We start from the raw sequence: 21,427 nt of genomic DNA on the forward strand, positions 1-21,427 counted from the left end.
TATCATTTTAAGAGTATTTTTACGTTCATCCTAAGCATAAAGAATATTTAAATTTTAACGACTGAATTTTAATCAATTTTTTTGCTTAAAAATCATAGTTTAATACTTCATAAAGTATTGCGCTTGAACAATGCGCTCGCTATCCGTTTAAAAAACTTGGTTTCATAATTAAAATAATTGCATTTTAAATTTTAATGATCTAATTTTTTTTTTGTTCAAAAATCATAATTTAATTTCTTAAAATATTTTGCTAGTGCCATACAGTAATCTGTTTAAAAATTTAATTTGAAATAATTAATTAGTTAATTTTAAATAACTAATTAATAGTTAATTTAAAATAAAATTAATTAAAATAATTGCAATACGTTTCAAGTTGCGCTCTTACCGATCAAACATATGACCCCTTTGACTGAATGTCTATTGTGGCAGCAAATCCCACACTAACTTCACTGTACACCACTGATTCGCCAACAGTTGGTTCTGTTAACTGAAATCACTATAAAACCACATTACCAGGGTCGGGATAGCCTGAACGGTAACGCGTTGGGCCCATGTCCTAAAGTTCGTGGGTTTGAACTCCGCCGGCCAAAGACTTCCCGTGTAGTAAAGTGACTGATGCGCGTTAAATCTGTCAGGTCGCAAAAGTCCTCCATGTTCCCATAACAAATCAATACCTCTGGGGGTACTAGATTGAAGATCGATCGTTCTCTGATTCAGGTCAAAATTACTATCTGTGGATGAATGAATGGGTCCGCCCTATAAACGGGAGGGACGTATGGTGTGGCGAAATTCGAATTCGTGGCCATAGATGGCACCACTGGAAAATAAGATCAATCGCACCAACCTCTGCCTAAAGAGGCATACGTCAACAACACCACATTACCTGATTGAAAACTTCATTCATTTTAAATAAATAAGAAATAACAGTCCATATGTTCCGAGCGCTTCAAAAATAGGCGCCCATTTTCAAAACTTGCCAGATGCTTTCTGCTACGTGTCAGACCATTCTAACTGAAATATTTGTGCGGGCGTCAGTCAATATTTTCTTCAGAGCCGAGGTGGCTCTGGGGATAGTGTTCAGCTTCTATTGCGATTACCTAGGTTCAAATTCTAGCGATGGCTGGTTGATACGAACTTTGTTCCAGGCTCGAACCGACCACATCGCTGACACGTAAAATATCTTCAGTGGTAGACGAATAATAGCTTAGAATCCTCTTGCCATCCGAGTAACCATGGAAGGTTCCGTGGTTTTCCTCTACAAGTGACGCAAATGCGGGTTATCTCCATCAAAAAGTAGTCAACGATGGCCAGTTTACCCCAATGCTTAATTCAGTAGTTTTCTTGACTTCTTGGTTGGTTTCAAAATTACAAGACTACGGAGCTGAACATTAATAGTTGTGAGCTCAGAGTTGGATTGGCTGTTCAAAGACGGTTCTCAAATTAAAATTATTCTTCGGACCGTACAATGTTATGTCTTTCTGATCTTTATTGTTTTGTGGGGTTGTTTGGTATCTTTGTTAGAGTCCCCACTTAAACTTTAAAAAGAAATCTAACTCTAGGAAAACGTTCCACATGAAAATGTTTCCGAGAACGGGTTATAGGTTTCTTCATAAATTACGCTAAGTTTAAATAAATAACTATCTTTATTAACATTTAGGAAACTTGTAAATTTCACTAAAGCATTTTAACATATATAAAACTTAACCACTTTAACATTGAGGTAGCATAGAAAAAAACTGCGAAAAGGTAACCGGCGAGAACATGCCGGATTGCTAGCTAGAACCGACGGGGAGAGAGAGCAAGCTGTGAGGATGCGGCCAAGTTATATCCAAAACATACTGTGCGCGTTTTACTGATTTCGCCCTTCACGCATATCTCCATTCAGGTATGAGGTTTACGTCAATTACCGGCTGCAAGCTACGTAGTCCAACGTCAGAGATTCGTAGTTCGGACTTTGCATTTCAGACCGCAACGCCACAGTTTCTTCTTCTTTAATTGATTTTTAAAATCATCAGTCATTTTTGGGACACCACTCTGAAGTTGAAGTAATTTGATTAGTCATTTCTTGTAAAGTACTTTATATGTTAAGCCCTTGCAACTTACAGTATAATACTTAGAATGAAATAAATACTGTTGTTAAACAAAGATCTACTGTTTTTTTTTTTTTCTATCTTTTTCCTTAGTGCTGAGTAAATATGATTACTAGTAAAAAAAAATTTCTCCGAAAAATATTATGTGGAAATTCGTATCACTTTCATTGATCAACCTGAAGTGTCTCCTATTATTTTTTATTTTATTTTATTCATTCATATTTTATATATTTTACGCTGAAAAACGAAATATAACGTTAAAGCCTTTTAACCATAGGAGTTTTTCTCTCATCGTCCAGTTTAAAACATGACATTAAAGGCAAAATTTTTGTCTTTCATTTAAAAGAAATAAATAAATAAAAGAACAGAATTATCTTTAAATTGGATTGAACGAAATGGTTTTATAAGCATCACAAAATTTGGAACTTCAAATAGAAACTAAATTATTGTGCTGCCACCTACGATCGAGGTATCAAGTTACCTATTTATGGGAAGAGGAAAAAGCAATCCTGTTATTCTCTCGCATTCGCAAAAAGACCGGTTGTGGATTAGTCTAAGTCAGTGGTTCTCAACCTTTTGTGGACCATCGCCCCCCTCTTGGGGTTGGCTGACACATATCACCCCTTTCTCTTTTTGCTCAAAAAACCATTCATTGTTGCTTGTGAGCAACCAAACATTGAAAATATGCTATGTTATTTTATTTTAACTTAAATTGTAATACGAATAAGGAGGCACATTTATCCTGTCATTTTTATCAATTAAAAAAAATTGTGCATCTTTTTTTTTTCAAAAAGAAATTATATTTAAAACGGAATAATCAAAACAAAAGTAAATTTTTTTTTAAATTCATATTTTAATGTAATCAAGAAAAAGTTAAAACGTTAACAACTAAAATTTGAGAAAAAAATGAAGAGGAAGAAAGTACATTTTTACCACTTCAATGACTGCCCTATGCTTGGTGTATTTCAAGTTAAAGCTTAAATGTCAGGTTTTATGCTCGTCAGATTTAAACGCGGGTCTTCTTTGAAGCAAATGTCCAAACTATCACTTTGCTTTGTGAGCAACTGGAAGACAGAACTAAATCCTCTCTCCACTAAATATGTTGACGGGAACGAGATGAAAAGCGGCTCAGTTTGTTTCCACAATTGTGGATAAGTATCCATAAGCTTTACCCAAGCTAACTCGTAACCGTATTTTTTAAAGACGACATAAGCCTCACAGTCCACAACTTCGAAAGAGAAAGGATCGAAAATCTAATCTGGAATTTCTAATTTCATCAAATCTTTAAATCTTGATTCCATAACTGATCAAGGTGATCAGTAAAAATTAAGATTTTATTTTCGAGAATCTCGATATCTGCCATTGAACACTTTTTAAGAGTTGGAAATTGCATTAGCTCTTTGCAACCAATGTTTGACTTGTAGATATCAAACTTGGCAATGAATGAAGATATGATTCCCTTAGCCTTGATAATGTTCATCTTATTTCCATGAAGTTTAACGTTGATTTCCTTCTTTTTTTTCAAAATTTTGAGTGAGGTACGCAGTTTCCAACTTGCGTTGCTTCAAACTCTCACTTAAAACAGGATCAGTGGTGTCGAGAAACTCAGTAACCGAATCCAGCAATTCGAAGAAACGGCTCGGTTTCCTTTTGAAAGTCATCTCACAGCTGTATGTAGGAGCAGGAATTCGAAATCTTCATCATTTTCATGGCAAGGTTCTCACAACAAATGATTATTAGGAGAACTAGCTTTTATTTTATTGATGAAAGAAATAACCAATTTTTCGCAGCCAAAAGTTGACGATGAATGACATAATGAATGGTGAGATAACTTCCGGTACTTCTTTTTTAAGGTGACCCAGAAACCCAGTATGACAACCAGACATGGTTGGAGTAGCATCTCTTGCACAAGTACTTACATTTGTGAGTGAAATTTCTTTTACCTCAAAATAATCATTGACCAATTTAAAAATCGACGATCCTTTTGTATCTGTGTTCAAAGTTCTTGTAAACAACATTTCCTCGTTAATCTCCTTACTCTCATTTATGAGTCTCACGTACGCTAAACAGCTTTGTTATCTATCACAGTTGATTCATCAATCTGCAACGCAAATTCACCTTCTTTCAGAAATTTGATGAGTTTTGATTCAACGTCGGCAACCATCTCATCAATGCGCCTGGAAACAGTATTATTGCTCAGAGGAACAGAATGACTTATCAGATTTCCGCCTCCGATACCAAAACGTATGACGGAAACGATCCTGCACTTGAATTTTTTTTAACTGTCATAATTCTTTGTCTACACCAGAACCATAGGTTTCATACATATTTTCAATTTCAATCTCGAGTAGTTTTTATTATTTATATTATTAGCAATTTTTATCTTTTGAGTACTCGTCGCCCCCTGATCGCCCCCTAAGGATTATCGCCCCCTTGAGAAGCTCTATCGCCCCCTTTGGGGCAATCGCCCCCAGGTTGGGAACCACTGGTCTAAGTCTAAGTCATGATCTTGAAATTGCTGCATACTTCCATAAATAGCATATTTTCTTATCCTCAATCTATAAATAAAACACAGTTGCAAAAATATAATTTCTTATCTTTAGCAGAGAATATTTAAACCATTTGATTTGATTTACTCTCTGAAATTTAGATGAAACTTGCTAGCTTTTGTCAGATTAAAATAACTCTTTATTCCTCAAAACTAGACCTTACTGAATTGAATTGGTGTAGCGAATAAAGAGAACCAAAAAAATTAACTAGGATTTATAAATTAATTAAAATTCTTTTTGTAAAATTAACATATGTTCTACCTTTACACGGAAGATTCATTTTTATATAATGAATTTTCAGATTTTTCAAGAGAGAAATATTATATAATATCTATGTTTATATAATAATATATATGTATATATATATATATATATATATATATATATATATATATATATATATATATATATATATATATATATATATATATATATATATATATATATATATATATATATATATATATATATATATATATATATATATATATATATATATATATATATATATATATATATATAAATCATTAGAAATAGTTTTAAATTTTAATAATATTTAGTGCAGGAATTTTTAAAAAAAAATGTGTTGACACTACTGTGACGTCTTTTTTCAAATGGAAAATAATACTCAGATTTCCTTCAATTAAAATATTATACTTATTAACTATTATATGTACAAATATATTTTTTCCGAGAGTAAATTTATAAATTTATTTGTAATTCAGCCATTATACATTTTTCCATACTGATTACCATTTTCAACTTTATTACAGAGGTACTTAGAACTGCTAAACTGAGTCCAAAACAGTCCATATTCGAGACATTAAAATGGCAGCAGAAAAGAGAGCCTATTAATGTTTGAGCAAACTGCATAATAAATAAAAAAAAATTTATAAAATTTCATGTAAGTTTTAGTTAAGTTAATGCAATCTGATTGTGAACATTTTTAGATTAAAAGTGACAAAAAATTCTGGGCATCTTTAGAACTTTTTATTTTCTTGATTCAATTTTAAATTTTTAAAGAGTCTTGAAATCATCTGTAGTTCACCAAAACAGAGCATAGCAGAAAAAAAATAACATTTCAAAAGAAAATTTCTTAAAATATTGTAAAATCAAATTTAGAATTTTAAATAGATTTAAAACAAAGGTCTTGGAATGGTAATATACAGAGTGAAACAGAATTATCTTTACAACTTTGTTGCACATTTTATATCAAGACAAAATTATCTTGCTTGCTTCATTTAATAAAGCTTTTAAATGCTTCTTAAAAATGTTAATAAAACTCATTTATTAATCCTTAATTCACGTCTGAAAGCTTACATATATCAAGACGGAAAGATCAAAAACTGGAAAGAAAAAAATCATGTCATTATAGTTTCAAAAAGAAAAAAAATTAGTAAAATTGCGCAAACCCATATTTGTTTCCAAAACTGACTTCAAATGAAGAATAAAACAAAGAAAAATTATAGAATTATAGACATATGAAAAAAAGGGGGAAATAATAAGTAAAAAAATAACAAACAACAGTTTATTTAAAAAAAAAAAAAAAAAAAAAAGAAAGGTTAATTAAAAAACCGGAAATAAAGTACACTATTGTATTAATATATTTTGCTTTGGCTTTATTGATACAATATCAGAAAGCACTCTGTTTTGCGGATATAATCGGGTGGGCTGAAGAAATGATTATATCTTTTTTTCCGGTTTTTTAATTAGCCTTGCATTTTTTTTTTTAATAAACTGTTCTTTGTTATTTTTTTACTTATTATTCCCCCCCCCCTTTTTTTTCATATGTCTATAATTTTTCTTTGTTTTATTCTTCATTTTGAACTTATCTAATGAGTTCTGTTTACTTCTTGCTGCTTAAGCGCAATAAATGAAACTTATTGTTTTTCTTAACTTTCTTCGTGTTTTCTTGTATTTATATATATATATATATATATATATATATATATATATATATATATATATATATATATATATATATATATATATATATATATATATATATATATATATATATATATATATATATATATATATATATATATATATATATATATATATATATATAAACGCGTAATAAACTTTCAGAAAATATGTAAATACCAAAATATGTATCCCAGAAAACTTACATCGGTCATTTTATGGTTAAACGCCTTTTCCTCCCTTTCTTCCATCGATAAAAATAGTGGTAGAAACGGCATTAAAGTGATTTGGGGGAAAATAATTGTGAAATATTTGGAAAAATAAAAATATAGAAAGAAGAAATTATAAACACGTATATTAAGTTGATTGCAGCTACTTATTTAAATTTGAACTCTTTTATTTCTAATATAAACCACTGGTGGTTTAGCAAATGGTGATATTGAGGGAATGTTTCTCCCCAATACACTATTACCCTATCTAATTACACAGAAAAAAAACCTGTTTTGCTATGTGGCGAAAACTGCAGGTCAAGATATGACTCTTTACGTGCTTGTTGTTGTAGTTTATTCACGTTGCACTAGGACTGCACAATGGGCTATGGGTGACAATCTAGGAAACATCCCTTAGGATGATCCGAAGTCATGCCATCACAATTTTGATCCTCTGCATAGGGGATGACACACCCGCTTTGGTAGCCCGTCAACCTGCAAGCGAAGTCGAGCACTTTACGTTAGAATATAGTTTAAAGATGAACAATACCGCACACCCTTGGTCCCTACGCAGACTAATCCAAGTGACCACCCACCCACAAACTGACCACAGCCAGGATGCTTGACCTCGGTGACCTGCCGCATAGTCAGTTAACTTAACTACAAGATGAAAATTTGGCTAGTTGTCCTTTTAAATTGGAAAATGGCCGGAATAAATCATTCTAATAAATATATTCGGGATAGAAAATTCTTAAAATTTTCCAAAAAGTCTATGTTTATTTTTCATTGTTAAATAACTTAGTCGGCGCTGCTGTACCAAATTCATGCTATGTGAAATCACTCTGCTGACTTAATCTCGCGATAAACTCCCGTCTTTTGCAGTTTCTGTTCTGTTACTTTTGTTGTTGTTAATTTACGTCGCACTAGAGCTGCACAATGGGCTATTGGCGACGGTCAGGGAAACATCCCGGAGGATGATCCGAAGACATGCCATCACAATTTTGATCCTCTGCGGAGGGGATGGTTCCCCCGCTTGGGTAGCCCGACGACCTGCACGCAAAGTCTAGCACTTTACGATAGAACAGTTTAACGAGGACCAATACCACACACCCTCTGTCCCTACGCAGACTGATCCAAGTGGTCACCCACCCGCACACTGACCGTAGCCAGTGATGCTTGACTTCGGTGATCTGCTGGGAACCGTGTCTTATCGATCAGTCCACTGCGGGACTCTGTTACTTTCATAAAAGCTTAGAAACTAAAAACTTTTTGATTGTTTTCAAAAAAAAGTCATAAACCATCCTTCGTCCGACTCTTATATGATTAGGCAAGTAAATATTATTAGAGGTAAAGAGATCTGCCTTACGAGAGGCTAATGGAAAGCTGATTGAAACTGGATTAAATGATGCGAATATTTGCCTATGCGACTGAGAATCTGATTGGTGCAATTGCATCGATTGATTTTATTACAGCGAGAATAAGCCTAACAGAGAAAAATGCTAACATCTGAAATCATGTGCTTACTAATTCGATAATCTGGCAACAAATAATATTTCTGTTTGTTTACAGTCAGTTTTGATTTTAGAAAGGTAAAAGAAGTTTCGTGAAGTCGTGTTTAAATGTAATTATTAGTAAGTCTTTAATTCATTATTCAAATATATTGGTGCAGTTTACTGATTTAGTTAATATTATATTTTAAGTTATTTTTGTTGCATTTTTTCTTTAAAAAAATAGCATCATTTTATAATATTTACTTGAGTTAAAAGAATAAAAAAGGACTGGTTTTGGTTTCAAATTTAATTTCCAAACATTAATCTCTCATCAACATTAACTTTGACACTTTTATTAAAAGTTTTGAGGTCTCCGTGCTGCCTTAATGAGATGTCCTGTAGATATCGCCAGCAGGTAGCAGCATAATAAATGCGATTCACATAAAGTATTACTTTCCTTACCATTATATAACCAAAATTTTTATTACACCTTTTTTCTTATTTTCTTTATTTTTATCTCAAAATACACACAGCTGTTGTTTTACAAGTAGATCCTAATACGAATTTGAGCTTGATGTTTCCATTAGCAAAATATTTTATTTGTTTGGTGGGGATTGGAATTACACATAATGCTACTGTTTAATTTCTTTCTTTATAAAAAATAACAATGCAGTTTTAGGAATTACACTATTGATTATCATAACCAGTGTTTTCATTACAGAAGAAAAATGGGTGAGAATTTCTCACCCTTTCTCAAAAACAGGGTGAGATTTCAAAAAGTTAATTAAAATTTCTAAAAATTAAAAAAAAAAAAAACATGAATAGACTTGGAAAAAAATTCTTTAATTTATAATACATTTTTAACATTTTCTACCTTTTAAACCATAGAATATTTTCATTGCATATGGAAAATGTTCCATATCAACTTTTTCATCAGCTATTCTCATTAGGTTGCTCAAATGCTCATCAGTCAATCTGTTGTGATATCTTATTTTAATTTGGTTTTGGGTGCTAAATGACCTTGTAACAGATTCTGAACTATTCGGAATCACTAATTAAATTTGTAGCATTGTGCACACACTTTCCTGTCCTCTACATCTGCCAGCATAGGCTTTTGAATTATTTCTGTTATAGAATAGCGAAGTTTGCTGAAGTTATTTCCATGTTCATACTTCTTGTTAGGTCTTCCAGCATAATTTTCACAGACTTCAAATTTTACAAATTGCTGTAAATTGTAGAGATGAGGGAGTTTGGTAATTTATTAACATCTAAAAATAGAGCTAACTTTAAACAACTTATTATACAGGACTCATTTTTTTTCTCAACACTTGCTGTAGCTGCTTTCATGTCTTTTTCTAAATGGCATAAGATGAAATTTTTTCCAAAATTTGAGAGATTTCCACGTTTTAAAATTGATTAATAGAGTGCGCGAACTTCTCACATTAATAATTTTTTAATGAGAGGAAAGAAAGAAATATGCGAGATTCTCACGTTCTCGCGCTGTTGTGAAAACACTGATAACTTTAAATATACTCGCGTTTGTACGATGAATATCAAAGTTTTCCATCAGTATTTTATAAAATTTGTAAGGAAATTGCCCTAGAAAATATTTTTTAAAAGTATATTAGTATTTAAGGTTACTATTTTAGTAAATATATTAAAATATCTTTTTTTTCATTAAAAGGTGTTTTAATTTTATCTTGAGAAAACTTAAAAAAGATTTTTAAGTGCTTCTGATTGTAAATAAGAATAAGATTCAATGACTGACAAATTTATTTTCAAAAAAGAGGTATCTACTTACATACCCTCCAACTGCTACGGAATTTCCGTAGTTTCAGAAATCTTCTTTTCAGACGGTAGCAAAATAAATGTCTTAATATTTTAAAAAAATTAATTTTAGCATAACTTGTCCACTATTACTTATAAAAGTGCAGGCCATATGGCTAGATTCTTAAGTTCTGATAAAAGTTTTATGAGACATTGCTTTAAAAATTTCTACTTTGGTTCGCTACCACTAGAAAGAATTATTTTCAAAATCCTCATAAGTTGGAGGGTATGTACTTATGCATATTTATTCCATGTTAGTTTCATACATCTTTGTTATTACTGAAAGTATCTTGCAGAAAGATATTAGTGCTAGAAAGTTTTGTTACAGAAAGCCTGAAAAAATTCTGCTTACGGGGTGGCCAATTTATCTGCATTTAATGGTTATTCTGTACTTTTTGTGAAAGGTCAGTTTTCATAAAATCGTGAAAAATCTACTCATAATTTTGTGAATTCGTTAAATTATGGACCTGATTTCTTAAAAAAATTACAAATACCAGTAGTTGTTCGAACTTTCTGGAAGAAGGAACCGTTCCCGTGATAAAAATTTTATAAAGGATTTGTTTTAAGGGTAAACTATTTTGTGAAGGGTTCTTTTTCATGATAAAAACTTTTGTAAAGAATCCGTTAATCGACGGAAATTTCTCCTAAAATGACTCTCAAATACTCTTTCTTTTATATTCGGAAGAATAGAAGTATTGCATTAATATTATATGAATATTTTTATATCATATTGGTTGACAACATATGTTTTCTGGTAGTTATTATGAAGGAAAAAAATAGTTAGTTTATATTGCCTTTTTAAGTGTTTAAATTAACTGTTTTTTATAGTGTCTAATAAGATTATTTCTTTCTTTTTTAGCCTTTAAAAAACAACACTGTGAGATGCTTTTCTAGAAATACTGTAATGGCTTTATTGTTATTAATTGTCTCTTTATTATTTATAAAATCCAATGCTATCTTGGATGATTCAGGTAATGTCTGTTTTACTAGAAAAATTTTAAATAGCATTTGTAAATGTGAGAGTGTATTATCTCCCGAAGAAGAGCAACTTCAGTTTAATTTGTTATGTGAAGGGCCTGATGCTTTACAGGCTGCTATGAAAGCCACCAAATCTCAAAATGATGTTCGAGATTTTGTAAGTGTGGTTCTACGCAATGGTACATTTACCACTATTGACAGTAGTGATCTAAGAGTCTTTTCATCTGCAAAGATACTTAATTTTTCAAATAATAAAATATCTTCCATCGGAGATGAGGCATTTAAAGAGCAGAAATATTTGGAAATCCTTGATTTATCTATCAATGATTTAAATGAATTACAAAATTCTGATTTTAACCATTTAATGAGTTTAAAAAATCTCACAGTTTCAAAAAATAAAATAAAAACCATTGGGGAAGATACTTTTTCAAACTTGCATAATCTTTTATTTTTAGATCTTTCGGACAATGATATAGAACTCGTTAAAAGTAAGTGGTTCTCACCACTCAGATATCTTCTTTACCTTTCTTTAAGTCACAATAGAATTGAATTAATTAATAACAATAGTTTTGGTCATCTTAGCCATTTGCAGTATTTGGATCTGTCTTACAACAACTTAAAAGCTATTTCTCATGTCGGATTTCAACGAATGAAAGGCCTGAAATTTCTTTCACTGTCTATGAATGAGTTAACTACTTTTAAAGAAAATCCATTGAAACAAAATCTATTATTGGAGCAAGTAAACCTCACAGGTAATGGTTACTTAATATTCCAGCATATATAATAATGCTATATATAATTAAAGCATATAGGTATCAATCAAAATAATATTATATGTGGTTAAATATTATTATTTGGGACAATTTTGTGATTAAATACATCACACTAGAGCTACTCAATGGGCTACTGTTAACGGTGGTAGAAACATCAGTGAGGATGGTCTGATCACATGCCAGCACAATTTCAATCTATCTGCAAAAGGGAATGGCTCCTCCACTTTGGTAGCCAGATGATCTGCGGGCCAAGTTGAGCAATTTATGGTATAACAGTTAAACAATGACCAATATTGTGCATCTTTGGTCAAACTCCAGGCTTAAAAAATTTTTGTATCAAGATTTGCCACGCCAGCTATAATCACCAAGGCCCGAAATGTCGTAGGGTGGCTATAACTTAGACCCCTTCTGTGATTTTTTAAAAAGTTTTTCCCAAGCTGCTGCCATGGCAATCGTTTTGGTATGGTCACTTTACAGGCGGGATGCAACAAGCACTTTATGGTAGTACAGTTTAATGAGGACCGATGCTGCGCACCCTTGGTCCGCTCATAGGCTGATGATAAGGGTCACCCAATGGTTCACTGATCGCAGACGAGTGATGCTTGATTTCGCAGGGATGAGATTTTTCCGCTTTGTAGCGGATTTCCGCTTTTTTCACTTTTATCTCTTGAATTTCAGATTTTTCTAAAAATTTCACTTTTTTTAATAAGTATTCCGCTTTTTCAGAAAATTCACCGATTTTCAAAGAGAAACAGAAAATTCAAACTACATAGCTACCAATCCTTTCTCATTTTTACTTATTTTAACTATTTTCTCCCTTTTTACTCGCGGCAGATAAGATTTTCTGAATTTTTTACCCGCCCTCTTGATACATCCGATTTTTGTAGTTCAAACGACTCTGCTTCTGACAAGCCTTCTAGAGGTCACAAGCCTGGAATCTGCCAATATCTCGATCTTATTCACACGATTTTAATATCAAACATAGCTTTTAATATTTGCGTGTTGCAATTCTTATTCACGCGATGTGAATATTGTACGTTGCAATTCTTATTTACGAGATTTAAAAATCCGATATTGTGATTCATATTTACGCCTTTTTAAAAACCTATGTAGTGATTCGTATTCACGCAAGTTTAAAATTCAATGTCTTGATTTGTTCATGCGGTTTATAATATCAAACGTTGATTTTCGTATTTATATGTGATTTTAAAATAAGGCATTGGGATTCGCAGTCATGCATTCTAAAAATTGATAATTCTTATTTATGCAATCTAAAAATTATGCATCATGATTCGAATTTACGCGATCTAAAAATTATGAATCGTGATTTGTATTTACGCATTTTAAAAATTCTATATCCCAGTTTGTATTTGGAAAAAACAGAATTTGTCACAAGATGTTTGAAGATGGACTAATGACTAAACATAGCAGACCTAAAAGATATAGCAAACAAAAGCTATCACTTAAAAAGGGATTTAAATAAAATTTTTTTCGGGGGGGAAAAGAGTTAATTAACTCATCATCAAAATTTAATTTATAATTGCTGTTATTTATGCTATAAAATGCAAAATTCTTATCAAATAAAAAACAATTATCTAAACAGTTTCTGATTGTCATGTAATTTTTCAAACTAAAATAGCAATTTTTGTATGTTAAGGAGTTACTATATATTTCTACTTCACTGTTATTGATATGTTTCAAAGGGCTCTAGTTAGATAAGACTATAATATGAACATAATGATTCGGTCCATTGTTAAAGTTGTTTTTTTTTTCAATATAATTTAAAAAATAATATTACTGATATATTTGCTATAAATCACATAACAGTATTTATTAAAAGAAATGAAATATTAATTTATATTCTCAGTAGTTTTAATTTGCTGAATCAGGTAGTTTTTCAAGTAATAATTGTCTCTTATGTGAACTGAGGAAAAATATAATTTCCAGCTTTATTTTTTCAGTTGTTAATTTTTATTTTCACTAAATGTTAAGTATCAATGTAATCATTTATATAATAATAGATTAGTACACAATTGTATGTCAACACATTATTTATTACCTTAAACTGTCTGGAATTTATTATTAAAGGGTTGCGCTTGCGTAAAATTTACCATCGTGGAAATTCAGCTTTTTTGCCTTTTGGCTAATCTCATCCCTGATTTCGGTGATGTACTGGGAACTGTGTCCTATGATTAGTCTACTGTGGGACATCTTTAGTCTGATAATGTAACTTGTATAAATACAGAAACATTTATATTCCCTTATAGCTTTTTATTTGTGTAAACTTAGTTTTATATGTTATTATTGATATATACCATTAAGGCAAAGGATGTGTGCTTCTTGTTTTCCAATGGCGCCATCTATGGCCAAGAATTCGATTTCTACCATACACACACGTCACGGCTCTTTTTATACACATACGTCACAGCTCTTTTATATGGCGGATCCATTTATACATCCACTGATCGTAATTTTCACCTGAACCAGACAATGATTAACCTCCAATTTAGTACCACAAGAGGTATGATTTGCTATGGGAACAAGGAGGACTTTGTGATCTGATAGGCACCATTTGCTACATGGGGGATCTTCGTTCAGTAGGGATCGAACTCACAATACCTTAGGCACGGGCCCAAAGCCCTTAGTTTTATGTGTTACATTATAATAAATTTATGGTTTGTTACTTTTGTAGCAGTATATTATTTTAAATTAAAATCATGTCATGAATAAAACATAGTTCTTATTCTTCATTAAATGGCAAAGTGCTCAAATGAATAGAGAGGTGCTCAGCGTTGTTGATGTTGAAGTGGTTAGAGGTGGTAATTCAGTCTAGCTACCTAATTCTGTCATAACATTCACCTTCAATAAAATCACATTATTATCAGACACATATACTGGGCATAGTTACTTGCAAGTGTTAGTCATTTTAGCACAAAGAAAACTTTGTGCTTCTCAGGTCTAACAGAGGTATATTCCCTCTGCCAGGTTTACCACAACACTCATGGTGTCACATTCTCATAGGCATTATAGTGCCATAATTTATAATTCCTTTTTAATTATAGTTATTTTGGCACTTTAGTCTTGCTAGAAAATCCTTTTAAATATTTAGTCTGTAATTTCATGCAACAAAGTCTAGTTATTTACAGATGTGACAAACCAGCTTTTACAATGTTACTCTGTGGGAAATTAAGTTAATAGGAAAAGTCCGTACAAATTAATGAACATACATAAAAAAAAAGTCAAGATAATACAAACATCGAAACATTTTTGACATAGTGAATTTAACTGTTTATCATTGAGTTTAAATTATTTGAACTGACGAACAGACACGAAGCTAGAGAATGGTCTTTTGGGTGCATGGACTGATATATGCACCCAAAAAATAAAACATAATAAAATTGAACCAGCAAACATTGTCACCTTAAATTACAGTAAAACTGGGTAAAATCTATGCAGATCATAAGCACCACGCTGTATAAGTCATCCAATTCCCGAATTTGAATATTTGAAACTTATTATATTTTTTTTAAATCTCTTTCATACCTAGTTCTAAATTTAAAGCATATTTCTTACATATTGCTGTTTATATTTGTGTTACTATCAAATAGTTACATATAAGTACAGTACAGAACCCGTTATCCGGAAATCAGAAAAACGGAAAACCAAAAAACCGGAACGAAATTTGATTCGTTTCCCCGCCATTTTTTTTAAAAAAAATTTCTTTTTTCCTCATAAGATTTTAGGATTTTTCGTTCTTTTTTGAAAAATGTTTACCTTACCATCATTTTGGAAATAATCATTAATGTATTACTTCATCGTTTTTTCTTCTTTTTAAGATTATTTTTAATTTTTTTTTCGTTGGGTTTAACTATAAAAAAACGGCTTTTTGTTGCGATTCAGAAAACCGGAAAAATCAGTTATCCGGAATATCGATGGTCCCGATCGTTCCGGATAATCGGTTCCCTACTGTAATAAGCATTGGATTATCCAGAAATTTCGTGCCAATTGTATAACACTAGATAATGTATTTATCAGCACAATTTTTTTGGACAACCCAATGCAAACTGCTTACTGAGCAGACAACTTCCAATATTTTTATGTTACTGAAATTTAAATCTTAGTTTTTTTAAATTTTGAATCTTGCTATGTGCTTTGCTTGTAATCAAATGTCTGTCTATGCTTAAGGTGAACATGGAATTTTTTTTGAAAGGTTTTCTTCTTGCAGGTAATCCCTGGATTTGTGATGAAAAGTTACTCCATATGAATGATTGGTTAAAAAAATATGAAGCTTACAAAGAAGGAGCCATATGTAAAGATCCACCTGAATATTACAATTATACAGTGCAAAGCGCTTTGGAAATATTATATATTGAACGAAAAATAGACGAGAGTCCCATTTGTAATGAAACTATGTGTAATTGCACAATCTCTAAAGATAAAGTTATAGTTACTGTTAACTGCAGCAATAAGGGATTAGTTAAACTACCTGGAGCAGTACCATACAAAACTAAAGTTCTTGACCTGTACAACAATAACATTAAATCTCTTAATATTGATCACATTAATGTCACTTTATGGTCAGATGTCTCATTTTTGTATTTAAACAATAATGCTATTGATTCTTTAAAGGGATTAGAAGGCACATGGCTGCTAAGGAATCTTGTTGCTTTGCATCTTTCTAATAATAGTTTGACAGAAATACCAATTCATATTCTGGAACAATTCCGTGGTGGTTTATTGGATGAGATGTACCTTTCTGATAATCCCTGGACTTGCGATTGTAACACTGTTCGTTTTCAAACATGGTTACAGGACAACTACCGAGCTGTTCGCAATTTTCAAGGCATTTGTTGTTCAAGAGATAGTGTGTTTTCCAATCAACCAATACATCGCTTGAAGAAATCTCAGTTGTGTCCACAACAAGAGCAGTTGGTAAATTATCTTGATGTTTTAAATGGACTTATTGCTATCACCATTTGTATTATTATCATAAAGCTGTCTTATGATTATTGGTTGCAAAAAAGAACTGGTAAATTGCCTAAGTTCTTCAGCTTGAATTTATAAATTCCAGCCTCTTATTTTAAGTTTATCATTAACATTCTTTCAAGTTTTTAAGCATATATTAAAAATCTAATTAATTCATTATTAGAAAAACATGAATCATGGTTTTCACTTGATGTTTCCTTTGTTTTCTAATTGTAAAGACTGTTTATTTTATGCTGCAGTGTTAGAAATATTGAAGGCACTCATTGTTCAAAAGATATTGTTTCTAGTTAGTTATTAGATTACTTGAAAAATCTTAGTTGTGTTCCCTACAAATGCAGTCAGTAAATTTTCTTGGTGTTTTAAATGAATTTATTGCTATCGCTATTTTCATTATTACCATAAAATTGTTTGATGGTTCATAGTCCAAAAAGGACTGGCAAATTGTTCAAGTTTTTCTGCTTAAATTTAACCCCTGCTTCTTATTTAATGTTTAACATTACATGTTCAAGAATTTATAAGCATATATTTTTTTTATTTCATTACAAGAATTAATTCATTATTCCAAAAAGCCGCAATCATATTTCATGTTTGAAGTCTCGTGTGTCTTGCAATTGTGACATTTTGTTTTATGCAGCTGCTTTAATCTTTGAAATGTCATTGTTCAAGAGATAGTATTACTCTAATTAAACAATGCATCATTTGAATGACTACTGGTTGCAAAACTGAATTATCAAATTGTCTGAGTTCTTTGGCTTAAATTTAATATTGTCATTCTATGTTGATCATTAAATTGTTTTCTGTTCTTGCTATTAGAATCTCATTTCTGTTAATATTTGCGTTAACATTTAACTTTATTTTTTAGCGAGTACTTAAACTGCATGTTTATATCAAAGTGCATTGCATTTATATTCATTCATTTTTTTTCTCATTCCCTTGTTTTTAAAGATTGTGAATGTGTAACTACTGTGTGAAATTCTATGCTCAATTAAACTGCTATGTAGTTTCGAATTATGAAGTGTATTGCTATTTTTTGTATGTTTTCTTTTTTTTTTTGCAAAAAAAATGCTATTTTTTTGCTAAAAAACAGCATAATGTTATTGCAGTATGCTATTCTTTTGCAAAAAAAATTTTAAACATGTAATTTTTTCATAAATGTTTTTTTCAACGTGGAACATGTATATTTCAAAAATCTTCTTTTTTTTTTTAATTTTATTGAAAAAAACTGACTTGTAGCAACTATATTTTAACAAAAATTTTCTACAAAAAAAAGTGTCAACTAAATATAAATAAAAATTTAAGTGTTTCATTTCATCCTTCAGTATTTTTAAATGTTATGTTTTCCTTTATTTTTTTTTCTCCTTTATTAACCTTTTGAAAATTGGTTCTTTCTCTGTTCAAAACTTCAGAAATTCTGCTTTTCCTTGAAATAAAACAGGTTTTTATTTGTAATTTAACACAAAATAGTACATCGAGAAGAAAATATATAATTTTACTTAATTCTTGGCTTTAAAATTAATAATATTTCAGTTAGACATTGCTACTAGATTACTTTTGTAACAATATTGAACATTTCTTTGAATGAATTCTGTAAATTCACATTTATTTTTCAATTTCTGTTGCCATGTGATATTACTTTAAGTTTCCTGATTTATCATATCAGTTTTTTATGTTATGTCAGAAGTTTAGTTTAATTTTATTATTCCTCAAATTGTATAAATATGGTAGCTAATTTTTTAGCATACATAATTATCTAACTCAACATTTTTACAAACTTTTGTGTTCAACTATTAGATCTCATTCTCCCTACTCACAATGATTAATTCATTAAAATTATTTGAATTATAAGTTATTATAATTTTTAAAACTAGTATTACTCTTTATGTTCATCGTAATTTTATTGATTTTTCCTATTATATTTTTATCTATAAATGCGGTTTTGGTTTATAATATTTCCATGTTTTCTCTAAACTAAATAGTTTAACTTATGTGAATTTAAGTCAATTTAATCTATGCTCATTATGCTTATTTCTTTTATATAATTTAAACATTTAGATTTCACAGAATTTAAAGATTTGACATAACATTACTCAGTCACAGCCAAAATGTAATATACTTCAATAGAAATTTTATTTCTTTGAGCTCTTTTGGTTGACCTACTGTTAAAATGGCATAAAATTTCTAGGCGTTCTTCTACAATTTTTAAACTCCTTTACCTGAGAGCAATAAATTTACAGCAACACAATTGTATATATGAAAATACAATTTCAAAAATTGTTATTAATTTAATAATATAAGATAGTAAAATTATTTAAATGTAAAATTAATGCATTATGCATCAGTATGTTGAATATGATACTGAAAAAAATATGATATAATACTGAATTTTAATTGTAATTATGCATTTTAGTTCTTTTATCTTCATACAAATGTTTGAATTTGATCAAATCTATTTTTTTAAAAGATTTATCCCAACCTAAAATGAAGTGTAATTTTTTAAAAAAAAGGTTATTTCTATTGTATTTTCTAATTAGATTATTTCCTTTCCATATATAGAGTCTTTTCAACATTTTTTAATTACATTCGTTGTTTCTTGATCCTTTTTGTAACTGATAGAGTTTTGATAACAAAATATGTTATCAATATGTCAGTATGTTATTTTATAAATATATGTTATCTATGTTCTGTAACACATTTTAAATGTACAGTGCCAAATAGCTCAATTTAATTTTTATTTGTTGTAAATTTTCTTAAATGAAATGTTCCTTTTAGCTATAGTTTTTTTTAAAAATTATATACTATGGTGTGTTATACTTATTGTTTGATGTATTAACTATAATCCGGTGATATAAAATGTTGTAAATTCTTTATAAATTATGCACATTAGTATAGCATTAGAAAAATCAGTTGATGTTTGTTATACAATGAAAATTCATTCCTTGAATGTATTTGAAGTCAAAATGTGTCTGTAAAATGTTCGGAAGCTATATATATATTTCTATGTTGTGTTTGGATGTTTTGTTTGTATGTTTACATATTAAATGTTTATACAGCAGTTTTAGCATTTTTTATTTTAGGCCTGATATGTTATAAAAAAAATTTATATTGTTATACTTATTATTGTTTTAAAGAAAATGTTATTTCTTAATATCCAAGAAACATTTTTAATATTTTGTGTACTATAGGGCTCCCAATAAAAAACAGGGAAAATTTCCAAAGAAAATAAATAGTTTCCAAAATGTAGTCTACATTTGCACAAAAATATTGCATCACTAACACTTGACTAAACTTCAAGAATTGGGCTTTGGAAAATAATTAATTTTCTATTCTCTGAATTCTAAAATATATATATATATATATATATATATATATATATATATATATATAAATTTTTTATAGAAAGTAAACACCTGCTATACTAAATACATACTACATATATACCAAGAATAATGATATGAATGAATTCTTTAATAAAAATATATATATATATATATATATTTAGATACATTGCATTTGATAGATGCTTTGCTTGCTTGGTTTCTAATTCACATTTTGAGGGAGAAAACTAATCGACTGTCCAAAAGTAATAATTTTTCTATTTTAATGCTTGTATGTTACAGTAAAGAGAAATAATTTATTTAAAAGTAAAACATAAGAAATGACCAGGAAAAAAGGCAGATTAATGCAACAAACATTATGTATAAAAATGTAGATAGTCTTTTGAAAATGAACTTTCAACATAAAATTGAAAGAACATTTGACTGTAAAAATTTTTTTTCCTTAAATGGCAGTCATCCTTGACTAATGATAATCATCTCTGATAAAAACTGATGTGCATTTATGACAGTTTAAGTTTTTTTTTTTATTTTTCTCAAAAAAACAAAAAGGTGTAATATCACCTAAGACTTTCTCTTAAGAACTTTTTTTTAAATAAATACTTTTGCCAAAGCTAATTTTCTTCAGCTTAAACTGTTTTTCAAGTTAACTAGTTTCAGTTTTGATTTCTGGTTATATAAAAGTTTACTTGTGAGAACTTTTTTCTTTTATGATATATAGATTTATAGGTTTGTTATAGCAAACCTATATATATATGATATATAGGTTTGTTATAATCATAGAGGCATCAGTTTGTTATATATTACTTATAAAATTTTATCTAACATCTTATTTAAAAGACTTAAACTATATAGACTCTTAAATTGTAAGTTATCAATGTGATTTTTACATAAGGAAATCTACTAAAAATCAGATCTTTGTACTTAAGACAAATTTTGGAAAAGACCAGAGAATTTGATATTGCCACACATCTTTTCATTAACTTTAAAGAAGCTTACTATAGTATTAATAGAAATTGCTTTAATGAAGCTCTGGTTGACTATCAAATACCTCCTAAATAAATCATACTTGTAGTAGCTAGTTGCAAGTATATCTACATACAGGATGAAATTTTTGGGGTTTTTATCTAAAGAAATCAAAATCAATAATAGTCAGGGTGATTCTTTACCTTGTCTTCTTTTCCGCATCGATTTATAGAAAGTCATATGAGATGCAAGAATTAACAGAGGCTACATTTTTCAAAATCAATATAAATTCTGGCCTTTG

At 29.9% G+C, this 21,427-nt stretch overlaps 1 protein-coding gene across 3 annotated transcripts; it reads left to right on the forward strand.

Annotated features, from left to right (window-relative positions):
- Positions 1–8,287: 8,287 nt before the first annotated feature.
- LOC107438309 (protein singed wings 2) lies at positions 8,288–19,880 on the forward strand. Of its 3 annotated transcripts, none has more exons than XM_071178506.2 (3): positions 8,288–8,405; positions 10,951–11,821; positions 16,068–19,880. In XM_071178506.2, exons 2-3 carry the CDS (start codon positions 10,996–10,998, stop codon positions 16,904–16,906), a joined length of 1,665 nt encoding a protein of 554 aa, XP_071034607.2. In that variant the 5' UTR covers positions 8,288–8,405; positions 10,951–10,995; the 3' UTR covers positions 16,907–19,880. The 3 variants fall into 3 exon arrangements, with proteins under 3 accessions (XP_071034607.2, XP_015906056.2, XP_071034606.2); XM_016050570.4 differs by having other exon boundaries at positions 8,305–8,363; XM_071178505.2 differs by having other exon boundaries at positions 8,306–8,395.
- The last annotated feature ends 1,547 nt before the right edge of the window (positions 19,881–21,427 follow it).

The sequence above is a fragment of the Parasteatoda tepidariorum genome, chromosome 6 (genome assembly GCF_982258835.1).
Source record: "Parasteatoda tepidariorum strain Cologne lab strain chromosome 6, Ptep-v5.0, whole genome shotgun sequence".
Lineage (NCBI taxonomy): Eukaryota > Metazoa > Arthropoda > Arachnida > Araneae > Theridiidae > Parasteatoda > Parasteatoda tepidariorum.